Below are 18,713 nucleotides of genomic sequence, written 5' to 3'. Positions count from 1 at the left end.
CTTCAACCATTGCAACTAATAGAATGATTGGCCCAATATTTTGGATTTCTTCCTCTCCATAAGCACCTACTACAGAAGCATAACGTCCATAAAATCCAAAATATTGGGATAATAATTTTAGAGGTTAAAGTGAGTATAAGTACAGATGTTCACAATTTTTGTGACGATTGTAGTTTTCCTGGTGTTTTTTTTTTTTTAATATATTTTTTATTTTTGCTTATTGGGAGTGCCTATGGAGAGGAGAAGGTTAACCATCCATAAAATCCCAAATAATTAGGTTTGATATTTTCAGACAAAGTGGTCATAAGTAAAGATGTCGACACACAGTTTAGGTGATGATTCTTTTCAATGGGAAAGATAATTCGAGATACGGGCGATTTGCGCTCCAGCAAATAGCCATGTGTGCGCATGCGCCCCCCCAGGTAGCGCACGCATCCGCGCTTGCGCACACTTACTCAACCGACTGGAGCGGGGTCTCCCACTAGTGTTAGCAACGGCTAGGCTAACTCTCCTCGTCCTCCGAAGCAGCCCGCTTCCAAAATGTTCTCTCTCCGGGCTTGGCGACGAGGAGAGCGGGGCGGCTGCCGAGCGGAGGGCTTGACAGCGCCGCGTTGTTGACGTCCTCTCCCCGCCCCCCCTCCCAACCAGCGCCGCCACGCTCAAACTGGAGTTATTATGCTCTCGCGAAAGAAGAGTAAAAGCGAGTCGTCGAAGCCGGCCGAGGTCCACGGGAAGTATGTGAAGAAGGAGACGTCGCCGCTCCTCCGAAGTAAGCAACAGGTTGCTGGATAGTTAGCCTAGCCTAGCTTGCTATCGATTTAATTCATGCTGTTTGCTCGTCGATAACACCCCATAAGTCACAGTGAGGACGTGGAAACATTTAGTCGCACTTTTTTTTTTAAAGTTCGTTTGTGCTGAGCTTTTATGCCTCGTTTATGCGCACTTTTAAACTTTCAAAGCAGGCAGCTGCTGCCCTGCCAGCGTAGCTTTATAACAAAGGTTCCCCGCTACTGTTAACGTTATTTGCATTGGCTAACATTCTAAGGATACGTTAATAGCCATTATAATCTAATGTCCTATAATGTTTGTCGCCTCACGTCACACAATATCCTCTTTTGTTTCGTAACGTCCCATTTGTTTCATCCCCGTTAATGAACCCTTTTGTGTCCCATTTTGTTCCTTATGTCCTGTCATGTCCCATGTTGCGCGATTGTGTGCCATTTATTCCCCCCCAAAACATACACATATCAGGCCCCATTTTGAGTGTTCTATTTATTCCCAGTAGGACCCATCATGCTCCATCTCCCCATGATGCTGGCTTGTGTTCCATTTATTCTCATTTTATACAATAATGTCCCCTTTTATTATAGTGTCTCGTAATTTCCCATATTAACTCCTATAGTATTATCATTATTATCACACTATCCCGTAATGCTCGGTGGTGACACCATAGTATATGTATCAATTATTCTTTGTATTTTAACCTGTCAAGTACATATGAAAAAAAAAACACCACAAAAACGAATAAAACCTAAAGTAAAACAAAGCATTTTTCTAAAAAACTGAAAAATAATTAAAAAATGACTCTAAAACCAAATTATAACTGAGTTTTAAAAAAGCCAGAACAAAATTAAAATTAACTATAATGAAAGTAAGCTTCTTAGATTGTCAACATAACTTAACACAAGCCGTTTTTTTTTTTCTACAGATCTTATGCCCTCGTTCATTCGTCATGGCCCCACCATCCCCCGCCGTGCCGACGTCCCCATGCCCGACATGGGGCCCTCCGCCTACCCGGCAGCCCCCAGCCGGGAGACAACCTTGTCCCGCAGCAAAAGCTTCCTCCGTGCCGGCGTGCTGCGTCCGCCGCACGAGGCGGCCCGCCGGGAGAGCCACCGCTTGTCCGCGCCGACGTACCTGCCGCGCAGCCTTGGCGAGCTGCCGCACGAATACGCCGGCTCGCTGCAGTCTTTCCTGACGGACGGCGGCCCCGTATCGGAGAACGGCGATGCCGGGCGCTATTACTACCACACCCAGGAGGCTTCCTACTACGACGGGAGGCAGCAGCAGCCCCGGAGGATGCCGGAACGCTTCCCGGATGACTACCACTACTACGATCATGGAGACCACAACTTCCAAAGACTGCCGCGGCAACACACGCCCCCCACACCCAGCAGACCCCCCTCAGGTAATTTCTCAACATGTGTCAAGCTCGCCTGCTCTATTTGTTTGTCGTACACATTTTCCCACAATAATCACTTTACAATCACAGTTAGCGACATGTTCTTAAGAGATGCAGGTAGCAAGATATGCTATGCTAAGCTAGTTGGAGAAGCGTCAGCTTGCGCTCTGACGAGTTTAATCAGGTGTGACGATTTCATGGAAGATACCCCCCCCGTGTAAAAACAGCAAAAATCCTTAAAAATAAAACACTGATTAACATTCAATATACGTCTTCCACAGAAATTGGGGGGGAAATGGGAAAAACCACTCCAAAAAAACGCAGAACATCTAAAATAATGAAAAAATGTTGAGAGAAGAAAAGAAAATAGGCAAGTCCTTTAATACTGCCTTTTAAAGTCGAAATTTTCTGCCTTTTTTCCCCCCCGCATATCTTTTATCTAGACGGTACTCACGCGAAATGAATCATTGGCCAATTTTCCATGGCCCTACAGGTGACGCTCGAATTGTCGCGGCCGTGTTCAAAGATAGATCCACGGCCGCGTGAACAAGTCTTTTCATATCCATGCTGCATGTTCCCAACGCGCGTCACGCTTAGGTCGGCGTGATAGGAATGCAGGCAGAGGCTTCTCGGGAAGCCGCACGGATCGCTTTGCTTCATCTTGTGTGTTTGTGCTCTTTATCTTACCGAACATGACAAACATGTGACTGTGTGCTTTTCGTTAGGCATTCAGGTTATGTGCACATCAGCACTTTTCTGTTTTGCAATGCATTTTTGAACAAGGTGATCTTAGCTTAACACATTACAGTATGGACATAAATAAATAAAATATACATATTTTTAAAAACAACACCTACTACTGACCGACCGAAATAAAGCCAAATTTTTCTTTTCCCGCAAAATTGCATTCTACCACGTTGCCATGTTGATTCTGAATTGGGTTAATTTTTCAGCCCTATAATGAACCCAACTACAGTATGTGCATGTCCGTTGTCCGGGCTCTGATCCTACGTGTGAAGCTTGCAAATGCTTTGCTGGCATTATAGACTCTCATGGCACCTGTTGCTTTGATTTGTACTTGACAGCCTCTGAATATACGTCCACACAGACAAAGATTTCAAATGCCGTTGGTGTGAACCAAGCCGTTATTTTTGGTCATGGAACAATTTGAGGCCTTGGGAAATATTGTCTGTGTTTAGGTTAGTAGTTTGTTCATTTATCAGGGGACTGCAGAAAGGTAAGATGAGTTAAAAGTGTTTGGGGTTTATTTAGGGTTTAAACTGTAACTATTGGCTATTGTACGAAATAAAATTTGGGGAAGGTGTCTATTCCTGGGAATATCGAGGGTTAAGGGCTGGACGCTTTTAGGAAAAGATTGAATCGCAATTCTTCTGACGGATACTGCGATTTGGATTCAATTCCCGGTTTTCTTTAAATCAAGCTTCAGTGCAATTTTCACGATGTAAAGAAACATTTCCAAACATGACATCATCATCAAAACATTAAAAGCTATTACCAATACTCTAATCATGGACGGACACTAAAGCGGCTGTGAGGGGGGGATGCTGTCCTTTTTCAAGTTTGTCAAATGGCTCAATAAAGCAAGACACTGCTTGCCGTCATTAATACATAAATGCAATGCAATAATGTGTAAAAGTGTATGATAACTGTATTTTTGTCAGACTTAACTGCTTCAAAGGGAGTCTGGGGGCTTAGCGATATGACTTGAAATATATGATAGAAATTGCATCCCTTCACAGTAGTGGTTAGTGTTAAAATGTAAAAATCATAGTGGAAGTGTTTCTGAATGTTTTATTTTAAATGTGAATAATAACAGGAAAAATATTTCCTGTTAAAAGGGTCAGAAAGTATTAGATTTATTCTTGTCTCTGCTTCTTTTTATTCAAATTTGGAATCTTCATGTAAACATGTCTGCTTTTTCTTTTGTGTAGTGAAAGAAATGTAGCATTAGTTTAGCGATTAGCATTAGCGTCTCCATCTTGTCATGTTTTCTCTTGCTCGGTGTGTCAGCTGCTCCTCGACAGCACTATGTGACTTCCAGAGTACTTCCAAAAGTGCAGGAAATGGCTGACACTACGATGATGATGATGAGTCGGTTGCGGAGGAGGCGGAGTACATTTCTGTGGCGTGCTCTTGCATTCCTCTTCTTCACTCACCAACTTCCAGTGACCTCTCTCTCCCGCTCTCGCTTTACTTACTGCCACCTCCCAAACACCCTTTTCGAGGGGTGCGATGGTGTTGTCGCACAGCTGTCAGCTTGAGATCATTTATACACAATGAGTCCGTCTGTTTCACTTATTTTTATAAGTTTGATCTCCAGACCGCACGCATGTAAAAACGCTCAGCCGTTTTCATCAAATCATGCTGTCAGGCAAGAGAAGACTATTCTTTCGTCTCTCCTAGCAAAGAGGGGGGGAAAGGCTTCACATTTGAAATAAACGGGGCTATAAAAAGTCTCTACACCCCTGTTCGAATGCCGTTTTGTTTTTGACAGGAAAACGTGAGACCAAGATAAATCATTTCAAAACTGTTTTCACTACTAATGTGACCTATAATGGGCAACTCAGTTGGGGGGGATTAAATGTTTTAGAGACAGGAAGTCAATATATATATATATATATAATTATTATTTTATTTATTTTTTATTTTTTTCTCATATAATGTCTAGATAAATTCACTGTTTAACATGTGCAGTCCACATGTTTGCATATCAATGTCAAGTGAAACATGAAAAGCTAAAGTGGTAAATCAATAGACTTACTTGCACTATTGTTGCAATAGTTCGGAAGAATTTTATGAAGTTGTCAAAGTGAGCGCTTAAAAGATTGCAAGTTTTCCATGTTAGTTCATGGTTCATTTGCTTTTATTTAAGTATAAGTCTAACATCTAAGACCAAAAACCTTTATGTATAATAAATCTGATATTGGTTATTGGAGCACAGATTGATTTATTGATTGTTTGTAAAAAATTACAAATAAAATAAAAAAACAAGACCTTGGAAAAATAGTCGCAACTTAAATCGCAATCACAAGGAAAAATGGTTTCGGACCTAATTTAAGCAGGGGTGTGTAGATTTTTATATCCACCGTGTGTCACTTTGAATCAGGGCTGTTGTCAATGTAGGCCACATTGTAGTTATGCTTGCCCTCAAGGGCCCATTTGTAACGTTGATAGTGATACCACTTAAGAGTATAAATGTATAGGAGGTGGAAAAATATTTGGTAGGTACCTTAGTTTTAGGTTCATGGCTTGATTCAGTTCAAAATCAGTACGGTAGAGGAACAAATTGCACATCACATTCCTTGTCATTCGCTAGATTTTTTTTTTTTTTTTTTTTTTTCAATGTTTATTTTTAACGTGAAAAAATCTCACTCACTCACTCAATGTTTGCGCATGTCACTGAGAGAAATATTTGTCATCCTCCCTGCAGGCATAGGTCGAATCCAGGCCAAGTCGCTGGGGAACCTCTCTAGCTTGACTGCGGAGGACCTGCCCCTCCCCACCGGCTGGACCGTGGACTGGACCATCCGCGGCAGGAAGTACTACATCGACCATAACACCAACACCACCCACTGGAGCCACCCGCTGGAGCGCGAGGGGCTCCCGCTGGGCTGGGAGAAGGTGGAGTCGGCCGAGTTCGGCGTCTATTACGTGGACCACATCAACAAGAGGGCGCAGTATCGGCACCCCTGCGCTCCCAGGTACTGCGTTACCTTGGCTTAATTTCTTCCGTGACCATGCTAGTAACTAATCATTCCTATTTAAAATATTTACTTGTTGTAATGAATGGAAATTAGTCCGTTGCAGACATAAAAAAAAGTTTACTTTGCAATGTGTACCACCTACAGGAGTGACACCCAGGAAATATTGTTTTGGTTTTTTTTTTATTAAATGCACTTTTAGGATGGCTAAAATTGAATTCGAAAAATACATTTTCATGAACGAAATAAAATTTTAAAAATCTTAACTACATTTTATGTTTATGAAACTATAATTATAACGTTAATGTCTTTTTTACGTCTTTGCCAATTTATTTCAGACATGAACTTTCAAGGTTTATTTGAAATGTATTTATTTTGGTGGCACTGTTTATCCATAGAAAAGAAGAAAGGTCAAACAGTCGTTGGGAATTGTAGTTTACTTTGCTTTATTACACAATACTTCTTGTGACCTTTGTTTTAATCTACTATATCAATATAAAAAAATAAATCTAATACTAAAGCCGATAAAAACTAAGCCAAAATAAAACATTTTTGAAAAAATCAAACACAGTCTAGAATAATTGTAGATTTTTTTTTTTTTTAAACAACAAAAATTAAAAGTTAAAATAAAATAAGAACTAACTGTAATAAAAAATCCACAACTAGTATAACCCTGCTTGGTGGTCTGGATGGGATACAGGGTGTCTGTGAACCACAAATGAGATTTTCCAAAGCGAAGGCCTTCTGAATTTCTGAATGACACTTACCCCCCCAAGTCTGTCATTGAAAGGTCTTAAAAACATCTCAGACACAAGACAAACATGTTTTTTCTTTGAAATGCATTTTTTTCAACCCGCTTCAATTTGACCCATTTTGTTGCAGTGTGCCCCGCTACGACCAGCCGCCGCCTCTGCCGCCTCCGCCTATTACCTATCAGCCACGGCCCGCCGAGAGGAACCAGCCGGTGCTGGTGCCGGCAAACCCCTACCACACCGCTGAGATCCCGGACTGGCTGCAGGTCTACGCCCGTGCCCCCCTCAAGTGAGTACTTACCTTTACGCAGGAACCAATCTATGGGTTTAAAATAATCATTTAGGCTGGGTGTGTTGGCTTTAAACAACAAAAAAACTTTTTGTATTACGATTTTTGTTTTTTGATTTTGCTTTTAAACTGCCAGTTTTAAAGCATCTGTATTAAACACCGAAGAAGCTAGACAGTGGTTCAACATTTGATTAACATTTGTATAAATACGTAAACAAGTAAGTAATCACATTTTTTTATCCAGCAGCATACCAAATGTGGGCAAATATAGAATAACACTGAACTACAGTATAGTCTTAACTGAAAATGTTTTTGGCAGGTATGCAAGACCCCAAATAAATTGTAGTTAACAAAAATACACAATATATTTAACAATATAAAAATCAGCAGTACTGAATACCCTGATCAAATGTCTTTTGCTAACAAAAATACACTTCATGGTCAGTATTTATAGCAGTAAACCCAACTTTATATTAGCTACTCATGTGGTGCGAAGGGACTACATTGTGCCCACGGGCATCATGAAAATGACGCCTGACTTTACATGATGTAAATTTACATTTACAATTTACCATCAGTAATGAGACGTAGATATGCCCCCCCCCCCCCCCACCCCTTTTGTGCACATAACAATTTCATTTTAAGATTGCGTGTTAGTAACAGTACTTGAGACTCAAAACTGGCCATTCTCTCATTCAGAATCTTAGAGAACATCAAATTACGTTCACCGGTAAAGGTTGCCGTTCAACTTTAGAAAGACATTGTTGTCTGTGCCTTGGTGGAGACCTGCGCTTTCAAGAACGTACGCATTCATTAACACGTGTTACATAAACAAATAAATCGCCGAGGCTCATCAGTAATGTTCGCCGGCGTACTAGCCTAAATAACATGCTAGCATAAAACCGACGCGACGTCACACATGGGCAAACAAAAATGTGCGCTAACCCTTTCCGCTGGGTCCGCTGTTGCCGCAACAATTAAGATGTCGAGCAATCGGTGTTAGATCCTAGTCAGTAGGTGTCGCCCACCTCGCCACGCGTGAAACGAGCTCTTCCGCCAGGTACGACCACATCCTGAAGTGGGAGCTCTTCCAGCTGGCCGACCTGGACACGTACCAGGGCATGCTGAAACTGCTCTTCATGAAGGAACTGGAGCACATCGTCAAGTCGTACGAGGCGTACCGCCAGGCGCTGCTCTCCGAGGTGGAGGCGCGCAAACAGCGGCAGCAGTGGTACGCCCAGCAGCCCCCCGGCAACAGCTTCATGTGACCAAAACGCGCCATCCCCCCCACGCCCCTCTTCGCCTCGTGTGCCTTTGCCTCTTGATCCAAATATATATATATATATATGAAAAGAAACTCTGGAAGCACTCCGATGAAGAAGCTAGCACGTGGGAGGACTGGCAAAACAACGTTGTGCCTTTTTAATCGGTGAACCAAAACGCATCATTTGCAACACCGACACGGAGGAAAACCCTTTTTGGCCCTTTTGTTTTGTAATTTTTTTTTTTTTTTTTTTTTTTTAAAGACAATCCACCAAAACCTGGACGATATTTAAGTGTCAATAAGGAACGCATCTTTATTAAAGATAAGTATCACCTCGGAAAGATAATAAGCTACTGGAACTTTTGGAAACACTTTTTCATGCAAAGGACTTTTTCAAAAAAATAAGAAGTTATATTTGTTTTCTGTCAAGATGCTAACTGTTACGCCTTTTTTTTTTTTTTTTTTTAATGATATTCTGAAATGTCTCAAAGCCATATGTTGCTGGTTGAACAGTACACTTTGCTACCAGCAAGAAAAATTAAAAATATCATATTTTAATATATTATTATTATATCTGAAAACGTGTATGCAGGTTCCACCCATTCCCGTGGGGACTTATTCCGATTTTGTACGAAAAGCCAAGCTGTAATTAGTAGATATCGGGGGAAACCATTTGTCTTAATGAATTAAAATTTGGTAGTAAACTTCATTTCAGCAATTCAATTCAAAAAAGTGCAATTTGCGTAGGTTCACTTCACTCGGAACGAAATATTTCATGAATATATTTTTGTTTTTCAGAACTGCAGTGATTCAAGCTTTCATCTTACAAACCCCAAAATTCACCCACTCAAGGAATTAGGAATTACACAGCAAACAATTCAAATGATTTTTAATGTAGAAATTGGCCTTCTTCAAAGTATTTCCCTAATCTGTGTAAATTTCACTTTTTCAAACTATACTGAAATTAACATTTCTACCATATTCTAAGTTATTGAGGAATAGATATGCCCCCCCCCTTTTGTGTATATAACGATTTCCTTTTAAGTCTTATTGAAAGGTTGCGTGTTAGTAACTACTTGAGACTCAAAACTGGCCCAAAAAAAAATCACATATTCTGCTTCCGTTTTGGTCAAGTTGTGGCAATCAAAGGACAGTCAACCGTTTGAACTAACCTTAGTATTGGACTGTTGGATTGTTTTTCATTGTGGGGACCTACTGGCCCGGGGGGTCTCCGCTTGCGATAACAAGGCTTATTAACTTTTCGTACAATTTCCTAGTAAATCCTCTCGCGAAGGCATTAGCAGTTTCTGAATGTCCTTGAAGGATGTTTTGAGACTCTGATAAGACTCCATTTTGTGCTTTTTCCCCACAAAATACACTACAGCAAGAGTCCGATTAGAGTAACGCTGCAGGTTATGTACGACCTGGTGTAATAAAACCTCAAGTCTGCTTTGTACCTTGCCGTTGTTGTCTGCTAGCTCGCATCCCCCTTCACACAATACACAACATTGGACTCTCCCACGGTGTTAAGATATTTTAATACTACAAGTCATGAAAAGGTGCTTTGTTGGGCAACATGACGATGGCAAAATGCTACTTTGATTCACATAGTGATGTAAGCCTTCCCTGCGGATGATGATCTATCATGGGTAGACCCACAAAAAAAGTTCCATGTGCCCAAGCCAGAAAAGATCTAAGAAGTCTGACATTTGGGGTTGAAGTGGATATTTTTGCTTGGTAAAGTCCTAGAGGACATTACCCAAATTTAGACACCAAACTGTTTCCTGCGGCAACATGAAATTTGGTGTGCATGTCTATCATGAGTACACCCACAAAAAAAGTTTCATGAACCCAAGCCAGAGAAGATAGAAGTCGTCTGCCATTTGGGCTTGAAGTGGATGTTTTTGCTTGGTCAAGTCCTAGAGGACATTACCCAAATTTAGCCATCAAACTTGTTTCCTGTGGCAACATGAAATTTGGTGGGCATGTCTATCATGAGTAGACCCACAAAAATCCAAAACCTGAAAAGACACACAGTCTGACATTCTAGTTTAAAGTGGACATTTTGGATCGCTAGGGTCCTCTATCATTATAAAAAAATTAATACATATTAAAAAATCAGCCCCTAAAGCCAGGTTCCCATGGCAACGTGACATTTGGTAGATTTGTCTCTTATTAATAAACTCAACAAAAAAGTCTCAAGAAGCTATGCCGGAAAAAAACGCTTCAAGTATATAATTTTTTGTTTTGATGCACACATTTTGGGTTTATCATTTTGGCCATTTACACTGGTCTTTTGACGATGAAAATGTTTGATTAAAAGTTAATTGCCGGAGGCGTGAAATCCTAAACAAATGACAGTGCTGCAGATGCAAAACAGAGACCCCTTATTCAGCATAAATGTGCATCAAAACATTGAGGAAAAAGTTGCAGAATGAGGATCCTTCCCCCAAAAACAACAACCACCGCGCCACATTCACATGGAGCCCGCCCGCTCCCGAGTGGTCATGCGACACACCCACCCGACACAACAATGGTCACAGCCCGCCACGTCTGCATGGTGACACAACAGAACTGTGGGATGTCGCGTGAGCGACATAGAAGAAGGAAAAAAAACAAAAAACTGTCAAAACTTTTTTCTGTTTCAAACCTGATCTTAATGACACATTAAAAAACAATTAGGATATCCACAAAGTCTAATGACATTTTTTTTTAAGTCCTATTATTTCTGTTGTGTAAAAACAATACATTATTTCAATTAAGAGCCTTTATGAACACCCTGTAGAATTGTTTTCCACGAATGGAAAAATTAAAAACCCAATTAATGATTTCTTTTAAAGAAATTAAAATATGATAAATATGAAATTCCACTAATAAACCAGTATGGGAGAAGAATATTCAAATAACATGAATTTGAAAGCAGGCCGTAAAATAAAAATAAAAACTATTTGTAAGAAACAGTTTTTAAAAAAAAAAAGAAAAAATGTAAGAGAAATTATCAAAATGTATCAATGTATCAGTAATCAATCTACTGATTGTGTGCAAACCTTAAAACATTTTTGTTAAATATGACCTATAACGTGTAGAAGTCAATAACACATGAATGAAATTTTAAAAAAAACACAACAACAATAACGAGAATGGATAACGTCACAGTGAAGGATGAGTGGCACATTCTTATCTCTTTCGCGCTTCCATGCGGTGGTGTCAAAGGCAAAAAAAAAAGCATAGTAAGTTGAGGAATGCCCGAAGTCCCGATGTACCTGAATTTAAGAAGGTTGCTGCCACCTGGTGGCCTATGGTGAGTACAGGTTTTTTTTTTGGTGTGAGTTTTCACTTGAATTCTCAAGGTGCCTGCACAAATGGATAGATAATGGAGTTGGTGGAGGATATGTTTGTGGAATAGGAGTTAAGCGGCAAAATCCATCCGTTTTTAGCCATCTCCGGGGGTGGCCATTGTGTCACTTCTGTCGACTGAAATGGCATCACAGTTGCTCAGGATTCAGACTAACGACCAATCACGGCTCACCTGTTTTCTGAAGCTGAGCCATGATTGGTCGTTATCTGAGCCCTGAGCATCTGTGATGTCATTTTCAGTCGACAGACGTGACAAAATGGCCGCCCCCTGAGATGGCTAAAAATGGGAGGATTTTGCCGCTTAACTCATATTCCACAAACGCCTTATAAATCCGAATGCTGTGTTTCAACTACAAACTATAATCTGTATTATATACTTAGATGTGAGAGGCTAAATTGTAGAAATTTGACTTTTGCCATTCGTGTCAGCATTGGCGTCAATCTAGGGGCATAAATGGGATGACTGGGGCCGCAGGTACATTGGACCGTCACAACGGTCACCGCCTGCCACGTCTCACTGCCGAGAAAAACATCTCACAAAAACCATTGTCCCAACTTTTTTTCTGTTTCAAACCTGATCTTAATGACACACATTAGAAAACATTTACACCATGCGGACAATGAATGACTTATATAGTTTTGTAAATGCGCTCACCAGACAATACATTAGGTACACCAGAGCATCTCAATGAGATCAAATACAAGAATTGTTTCAGAAATTTTGTTACTTTGGTTCACAATGATTCATATGTTTATTCTTGTGGTTGTGGTTCGTTAAACCATTAAACTTTTTGATACAGGGTGTCCACAAAGTCTCTACAATTTTAGAAAATGTTTATTCATGCTTTTTTTGTTTTTTGTTTAATACATTTGTTCAAATTGCAAGAGACATTATAGACACACTGTACAGTTTTTTCCCCCCTATGAAAAGAAAAACACTTAAATATTTGTTTTTAAATGGCAAATATGCATTTCCACTGAAAATGAAACCATTATGGGAGAAAAGTATATTTAAAATAATAACAATGTGACATGTACAATCAAAAATCCATATCTGATTGTAATTCACACAAAAACGTGTTAAAAAATGTTTTAGGGAATAAAAAATGTACAATAAGACACTATTTGTGTGCAAAGCCTAACATATTTGTGTTAAATATTATGACCTGTAACACGTACAAGGCAATGAAATATGAATACATTTTTTTTTAAATCAATAAGCTTGTTGCTTTCATGCACGGACCCACACAAAGAACAATAAAAACATTTTTTAAATCGTATCAGGGAAGAAAAACGATGTATCCATAATTTGTTGAAAAATTATAAATTTTTAAAAATCTGTTGTGGGACTCTGAAAATTGATCAAGTTACTCTAGGTGTGAAAACCATAACATTTGTTCATAGCATTTTGACCTATGACATGTACAAGTTAATAAACAGAAATAACACGAATACATTAAAAAAAATACAATAAGCTTTTTGCATAGATGCAAACACCCTAAACTCATAAAAAACAATGCATATGGGAATAATTGTATGAACCAATTAAAAACATCTGTAAGTGCATTAAATTCACATTGTAAAAAGTATATTCTGCACATAAATCGACATAGTATGACTAAGCTTCATGATAAAGCACATCACAACTGGCTTTAAAAACCCTTGATGAAAACGACAATGTATTTGTCGGCTAAAGTCATTCTCTGACCGTGTCAAAAAAAGTGAGCATGAGCAGTGTTTGCATTGGTTCTCATTAGTGTGCAGGTGTCCCTAATGAAGTGGCCCGCGCGCATGGTTTTGGCGTACTTCTCCAAGAAGAAGAGGAAAAAAAAACAAACAAACGAGGCATTTGAGCATATTCGATGTCCTACTAGTGCGCCCATTTGTACATATCGTATTATCAGGAAACACAACCGGTAAGGCAGTCATTTTAGTGTGCCCTGGTTGTTGTACTAGTGCACTAGTAGGATATCACAAAAAAACGCTCAAGCGGCTCTCCATACGCCGCACGGCTACTACCTCCCCCGTCCGATAGGTGACTGACCGCTGATGAGGAGGAGGATGCTGAGTGATGAAGATGCTCGTCGTATACTTGAGCAGTGTACAGTCCGTGCTGAGCGGGATTAAAAGGAGCCCGTCAGTCCCGCTTCCTGTCGCGCTCCTCGCCCGCCGCCGCCGCCCCAACGTCGTCGGCCTGATGCCCCGGGAAGGCGTGCTGGTACAGGTGCCTATGATTGGCCGCTACATTGTACAGCTTGTGCAGCGCCTGCGTTGCGGGCGACATGGGGAGTCAGAAGGTGGTCACACGGGAGAATGAAAAGCATCGCGGTGAAGGATGAGTGGCACATTCTTACCTCATTCGTGCTCCCCTGCGGAGGTGTCAAAGGGAAAACACATGGTGAGTCAAGGAATGCATGTACAATGTCCCTATTTCACAAAGTTGCAGAGGATTGCTGCCATCTGGTGGCTGTTTGGCTACATTGCAACTGCTGGCCTTCAAAGGGTGAGTGCAAAGTTTTGTGTTGTGATGGGGTTTCACTTGAATTCTCAATGTTATCTGGGCAGATGGAAGGGTGGACGGAGACAAATGGAGGGATTGATGGATGGATGAATGGACAGAGGTAAGGACGATGAAAGCAAGTTGATCACAGGAAATGAAAACTTAACGAAATAAAACTAAAATTGAAACAACTTTTGGGGTAACATGTATAACCCAAAAAGCTGTGTCGGTCCCTTTTTGATCCTATACATTTTTTTAACTGTTTTTAGTGTGTAGCCTCAAAAACAGCTCTAAAAACAGTTAGGTCAAAAACAACCCAAATGTGGGTCAAAAAGGGGTCACTGCTTGGGTCAATATGACCCAATTTGGGGGACTTCTTGTGCAAAGCAATCACATTTTGGGGTTGTTTTGTACAAAAAAACCTCCCAATTTGTGTGTTGTTCAATACAAACAACCACATTTGGGGGACTTGTACCACAAAAATGTAGTTGATTTGCATAAAACCCCCCAAACTCGATTGTTAAATGGATTATTCATTTCACCCAACGTTTTGGGTTACACGAATAACCCAAAAAGGGACTGACCCAACATTTTGGGTTATTATGTAACGCAAAAAGTTGTCTCAGTCTCTTTTTGACCCAATATGGGTTATTTTTATCTGTGGGTTATTTCTGAACTGGTCTTGGTGTGTATCATCAAAAATATCGCTCTAAAAACAGGTGAGATACAACCCAAATATGGGTCAACCAACTGCTACTTGGGTCAATTTGACCCATTTTGGGGGATTTCTTGTGCAGAACAATCAATTTTGTTGTATTGTTTTGTACGCCAAAACAAAAACTTGAAAAACTGAAATTGACCCAAGTAGCAGCCGGTCCCTTTTCGACCCATAATTGGATTATTTGTAATGTACTGTATGGATGATGGAAGAAAAGTGGATGGACGGAACAGCAAACGGATTGAACTTTAAACGTACGGAAAGATGTACGTTGCGACCGACCTGGTCCCAGAGCGCCCCGGCCACCTGGTCGATGACGGCCCCCAGCTCTCGGTACTCCCCAGAGTAGCGTATGTAGGCCCAGGTGCAGAGCGTGATGAGCGCAAGACCCAGGATCATGTTGCACAGGCTAGCGATGACGTCCACGCCCACAAAGCCCGTTACGCCTGCCGCAACGTACATGACGAAGATGACCACGAAGAGGGTGGCGGGCGTGCGGGCGGCGTGGAAAATGTTTTTGGAGTCATTGTGCTTGATGTACTGGACGAAGACCTGGTCCACCTCGCCCGCCAGCTGCTGCAGGTAGCGGCGGCTGAACTCCTCGCCGCCCATTTTCTTCACGCCGCGGAACAGCGCCAGAGCCTCCTCGCGGATGACGGCGTGGCGCGCCTGCAGCTCGCTGGGCGCCAAGAAGGGACGGTCGCCGCCGCACACCTGACGGAGGACAGCGGGGGAGGTTAGTGGCGATGAACGGCGAGGCGCGCGTCTCAGGGCGGACGCACCTCCTCCATCTTCTTGTTGTACAGATCCTTGGCCGCAGCCACCGCCGCCAGGTTGTTGGCCTCTGCTGTGGCCTGACACAAAGCACATCATCAGTTCATTGTCCCTCCTTCATTCCATCAACCATCCGTCTGTTCATCCGTCCAGACATCAGCCATTTATCCATATCGCCATTCCATCATCCATTAAGCCATCTTGCAAGTGAAAATTGCCACATTGAACACTCTAAAAACAGTTGGGTTAAAGATAACACAATTTTGGGTAAAAAAAAAAAAAAGGACCGATCCACAACTTGGGTCAATTTGACCCACTTTCTTGGTTGTTTTTGCCGAAAACAACCCAAAAACTGGGTAGTTTTGTCCAAAACAACCCCAAAAAAATGCCCCCAAAAAACAGCCGTTTTGTGCAAAACAATGCAAGAAAGTGGGTCAAATTTGTGTATCGGCCCATTTTTGACCCAAAATTGTGTTATTTTTAACTGTTCTTAGAGTGAACAGACACATTATTAGAAGTTTTTGTTTCATGGTGACTCATCAACTCAAATTCTTCTTTAGCATCTGCCGTCTGTGTAGTATAAATGCTTCAAATTTGGCAGCCATTGGAGAAACTCTTAAAGGACCGTAAAATGCTCATTTCTTCTAACCAAAATGGCCGACAGATGTGGCAAATCCAGGTCCAGAAAGGGGGAAAAAAAACCGCTGCCACAGTTTGGCTTAAACTAGTTCATTTACCTGCCGTTTGAGTAGAAGCACCTAAAGCCAAACTGTGGCAGGGTTTTTACTTTCTGGACCTGGATTTGACATCTCTGATGGTAGACTTACCTGCAGCATGGATTTTGGATGAGGCAACTCCTCTCCCTGGTAAATTTTGATGTAAGCCTAGAGCACAAACACAAGAACAACAACGGCGTTAATAGAAAACCATGGGCATGTTTTGAAATATTGGCAGTATTCCAGACCTTGAAGTACTCCAGCAAGCCTCTGCAGGTGATCTTACTGCCATTAATCTCCTTTACGTCAATGTTACGAGGACTCAGGAGCCAGGGCACCAGAATCTTCAAGTTGCTGATGAACTCGCCGTCGATCTCTGTAAATGACCAATAGAACATGTTTGCTTTCTTCCATCAGGCTGCTGAACTCTGTCAAGGTGGCCGACTGTTGGCTAACGCTAGCTGCTACTCTGCTAACACGGATAGAGATTTGGTCTTTCACTAGGAAGTTGATAGTTGGATTCAATAGGGAAAAAAGTTGGCGAACGACAAATAGTTGGGGGCTTTTTGGGTACCTTTGATCCGTCCGTCAAAGTGCGGATTGGTGGCCACCTTTAGGCCGGGGTGAGGCATCAAGAAGCTGGAGATGTTGGTGAAGCACGAGTGGATGTGTTTGCGCACGTTCTGCAGCTCCTCGTGCTGGTTCTCCGAGATCTACACATTTCAAAAATACATTTTGTAAAAAACCAAGTCACTTTAAAAGGTGTAAAAGTCGCATGCTTGACCACTGACCTTGAGCCTCTTTTCCAGGAATTTCATGCCTCCCTCCTGTCCGTATGGAAACTCGTATGGGAAGCTCCAGTCTCGGATTAGGAATATCATGGACTAGGAGATAGGATCAAATGAGGGTAAGATCCACGAGGAATACTTGTAATAATTTGTAAATATAAAGACATTCCAGTCATGTTTCATGAGCAAGAGAAAACAACACAAAGTACCTGAAATGGTTTGAGGAAGGTCTCCTCCATTGCAAGTCGGCCGTACTCTGTGAACAGCTGTCAGGTGAAATCACGAGACAGACATGTTATGATCACATTTTCGCAATAAATCCATCCATCTGGCATACTTTGTGATTTTCTTTCTGGTTCTGTCCCTTTTAAATTGCAAAATATTTTCTAGTCCTTTTTTTTTTTTTTTTAAATGAAGATGATGCGTGTTTCGACAGTGCTGTTGAGAAAAGAGAGGCTTTACCTTAGCCAGCTGCTTAAAATGATAAAATATGGATTTGCCAGCAGCACTTACTGGCCTTTCCGATTTAAAATCAATCCAATATAAAACGCAAGTTTGAGACTGTAGATAAGATGCCAGGGGGGCCCAAGTCAGGGCAGCAGATACAATGAAAACAGCAAGGGGCCCCAGAATTGAACTCTGTGGAACACCATACGACAGTGGGGCAGAGCGGCAACAGAGCAACCGAGGCGAACACAAAAACTTCTGTCTGCCAAACAGGATCTAAACCCTATTCGAACGACCTAATGATTTCATCGATAATCATAATCATATCTTGAGTGTGAGCTGCTGTCTGTCAAACAAATATTGAGTTGCCTCATGATCAGATTCAATTCTTGACCATACTTCGGAGTACAAAAGATAACCTTCTGATCATTTTGTATATTTACCTGCAGATGTTGAAGGTCATCTTCTTGGACGTTCTGGGAGATGTTGTAAACCTGCATTTTATAATAATATTTTTTTTTTCTTAAAAAAAGCAGCTTTGAAGGAAACATGACATATTATGATTTTGATTTTATTTTATTTACAATTTTAAACAGTTGGCAGGTGTCTTTACGTGGCGATATCATAGCAGTATCGCCGGCGGATGGAGCATTTCATCACCAAGCCACTGAATTACAAATGGCCAAATTTCCAGTACCTGCATGGAGCTGATCATGGTGCTCAGAGCGAACACAGTGGCCGAGTCGCGCAGCGTGGACTGGCTGTCAAAGGTGCCTTGTGTGTCCATCAGCAACACTGCCACCTGTGTCAACCGCACACACACACACACTTCAAGTACCCAGAGGTGGGTAGTAACGCACTACATTCACTCTGTTACGTTTACTTAAGTCAGTGATTTTCAAAGCGTGTAGTACTGGTGGTACACACAAAAAAGCACTGAATTAAATCTTCACATTCTGCAGAATTTTAAAGTGGCTTCATTTTTTTTTTTTTTTTTTGAGAATCCAGTACAGTACATTTATTAAGCAATTTTAAAGCGGAAGTCAAACCAAATTTTTTTCTTTACAATAATATGTTCTATGCAACCCCAGTAGTCTGAACACGACATTGTGATTAATATTGCATTTGTGGAATGTGAGTTCAAGTGGAAATCGACCCAAAGGTTTTTTTTTTTTTCAAGAATATGTTCTATGCAAGCCCACTA

At 41.3% G+C, this 18,713-nt stretch overlaps 2 protein-coding genes across 3 annotated transcripts in view; one reads left to right on the top strand and one right to left on the bottom strand.

Moving 5' to 3' along the window:
* Window positions 1-379: 379 nt before the first annotated feature.
* On the top strand, window positions 380-9,665 carry sav1 (salvador family WW domain containing protein 1). Its single transcript, XM_086050414.1, has 5 exons — window positions 380-769; window positions 1,709-2,188; window positions 5,634-5,904; window positions 6,787-6,945; window positions 8,006-9,665. The coding sequence occupies exons 1-5, from the start codon at window positions 676-678 to the stop codon at window positions 8,211-8,213; spliced, it is 1,212 nt and encodes a 403-aa protein (XP_085906540.1). The 5' UTR covers window positions 380-675; the 3' UTR covers window positions 8,214-9,665.
* Window positions 9,666-12,383: 2,718 nt separating this feature from the next.
* atl1 (atlastin GTPase 1) overlaps window positions 12,384-18,713 on the bottom strand; it is a 10,524-nt gene continuing 4,194 nt past the window's right edge. Inside the window, exons 5-15 of one of the 2 annotated variants that reach the window (XM_086050666.1) lie at window positions 18,207-18,311; window positions 17,953-18,003; window positions 17,272-17,328; window positions 17,066-17,158; window positions 16,849-16,987; window positions 16,523-16,650; window positions 16,386-16,442; window positions 15,567-15,638; window positions 15,043-15,498; window positions 13,921-13,935; window positions 12,384-13,832 (exon numbers count right to left, since the gene is read on the bottom strand). In XM_086050666.1, the coding sequence (XP_085906792.1) occupies window positions 13,704-13,832; window positions 13,921-13,935; window positions 15,043-15,498; window positions 15,567-15,638; window positions 16,386-16,442; window positions 16,523-16,650; window positions 16,849-16,987; window positions 17,066-17,158; window positions 17,272-17,328; window positions 17,953-18,003; window positions 18,207-18,311 (1,302 nt within the window). In that variant the 3' untranslated portion in view covers window positions 12,384-13,703. The remainder of the gene's footprint in view (window positions 13,833-13,920; window positions 13,936-15,042; window positions 15,499-15,566; window positions 15,639-16,385; window positions 16,443-16,522; window positions 16,651-16,848; window positions 16,988-17,065; window positions 17,159-17,271; window positions 17,329-17,952; window positions 18,004-18,206; window positions 18,312-18,713) is intronic. The other variant, XM_086050667.1, reaches the window with a different exon arrangement.

The sequence above is a fragment of the Filicampus tigris genome, chromosome 13, assembly GCF_054856515.1.
Source record: "Filicampus tigris isolate MCC_2025a chromosome 13, RoL_Ftig_1.0, whole genome shotgun sequence".
Classification (NCBI taxonomy): Eukaryota; Metazoa; Chordata; class Actinopteri; order Syngnathiformes; family Syngnathidae; genus Filicampus; species Filicampus tigris.
The sequence above is the reverse complement of the archived record's forward strand: the minus strand, read 5'-3'. Positions and strand labels throughout refer to the sequence as shown.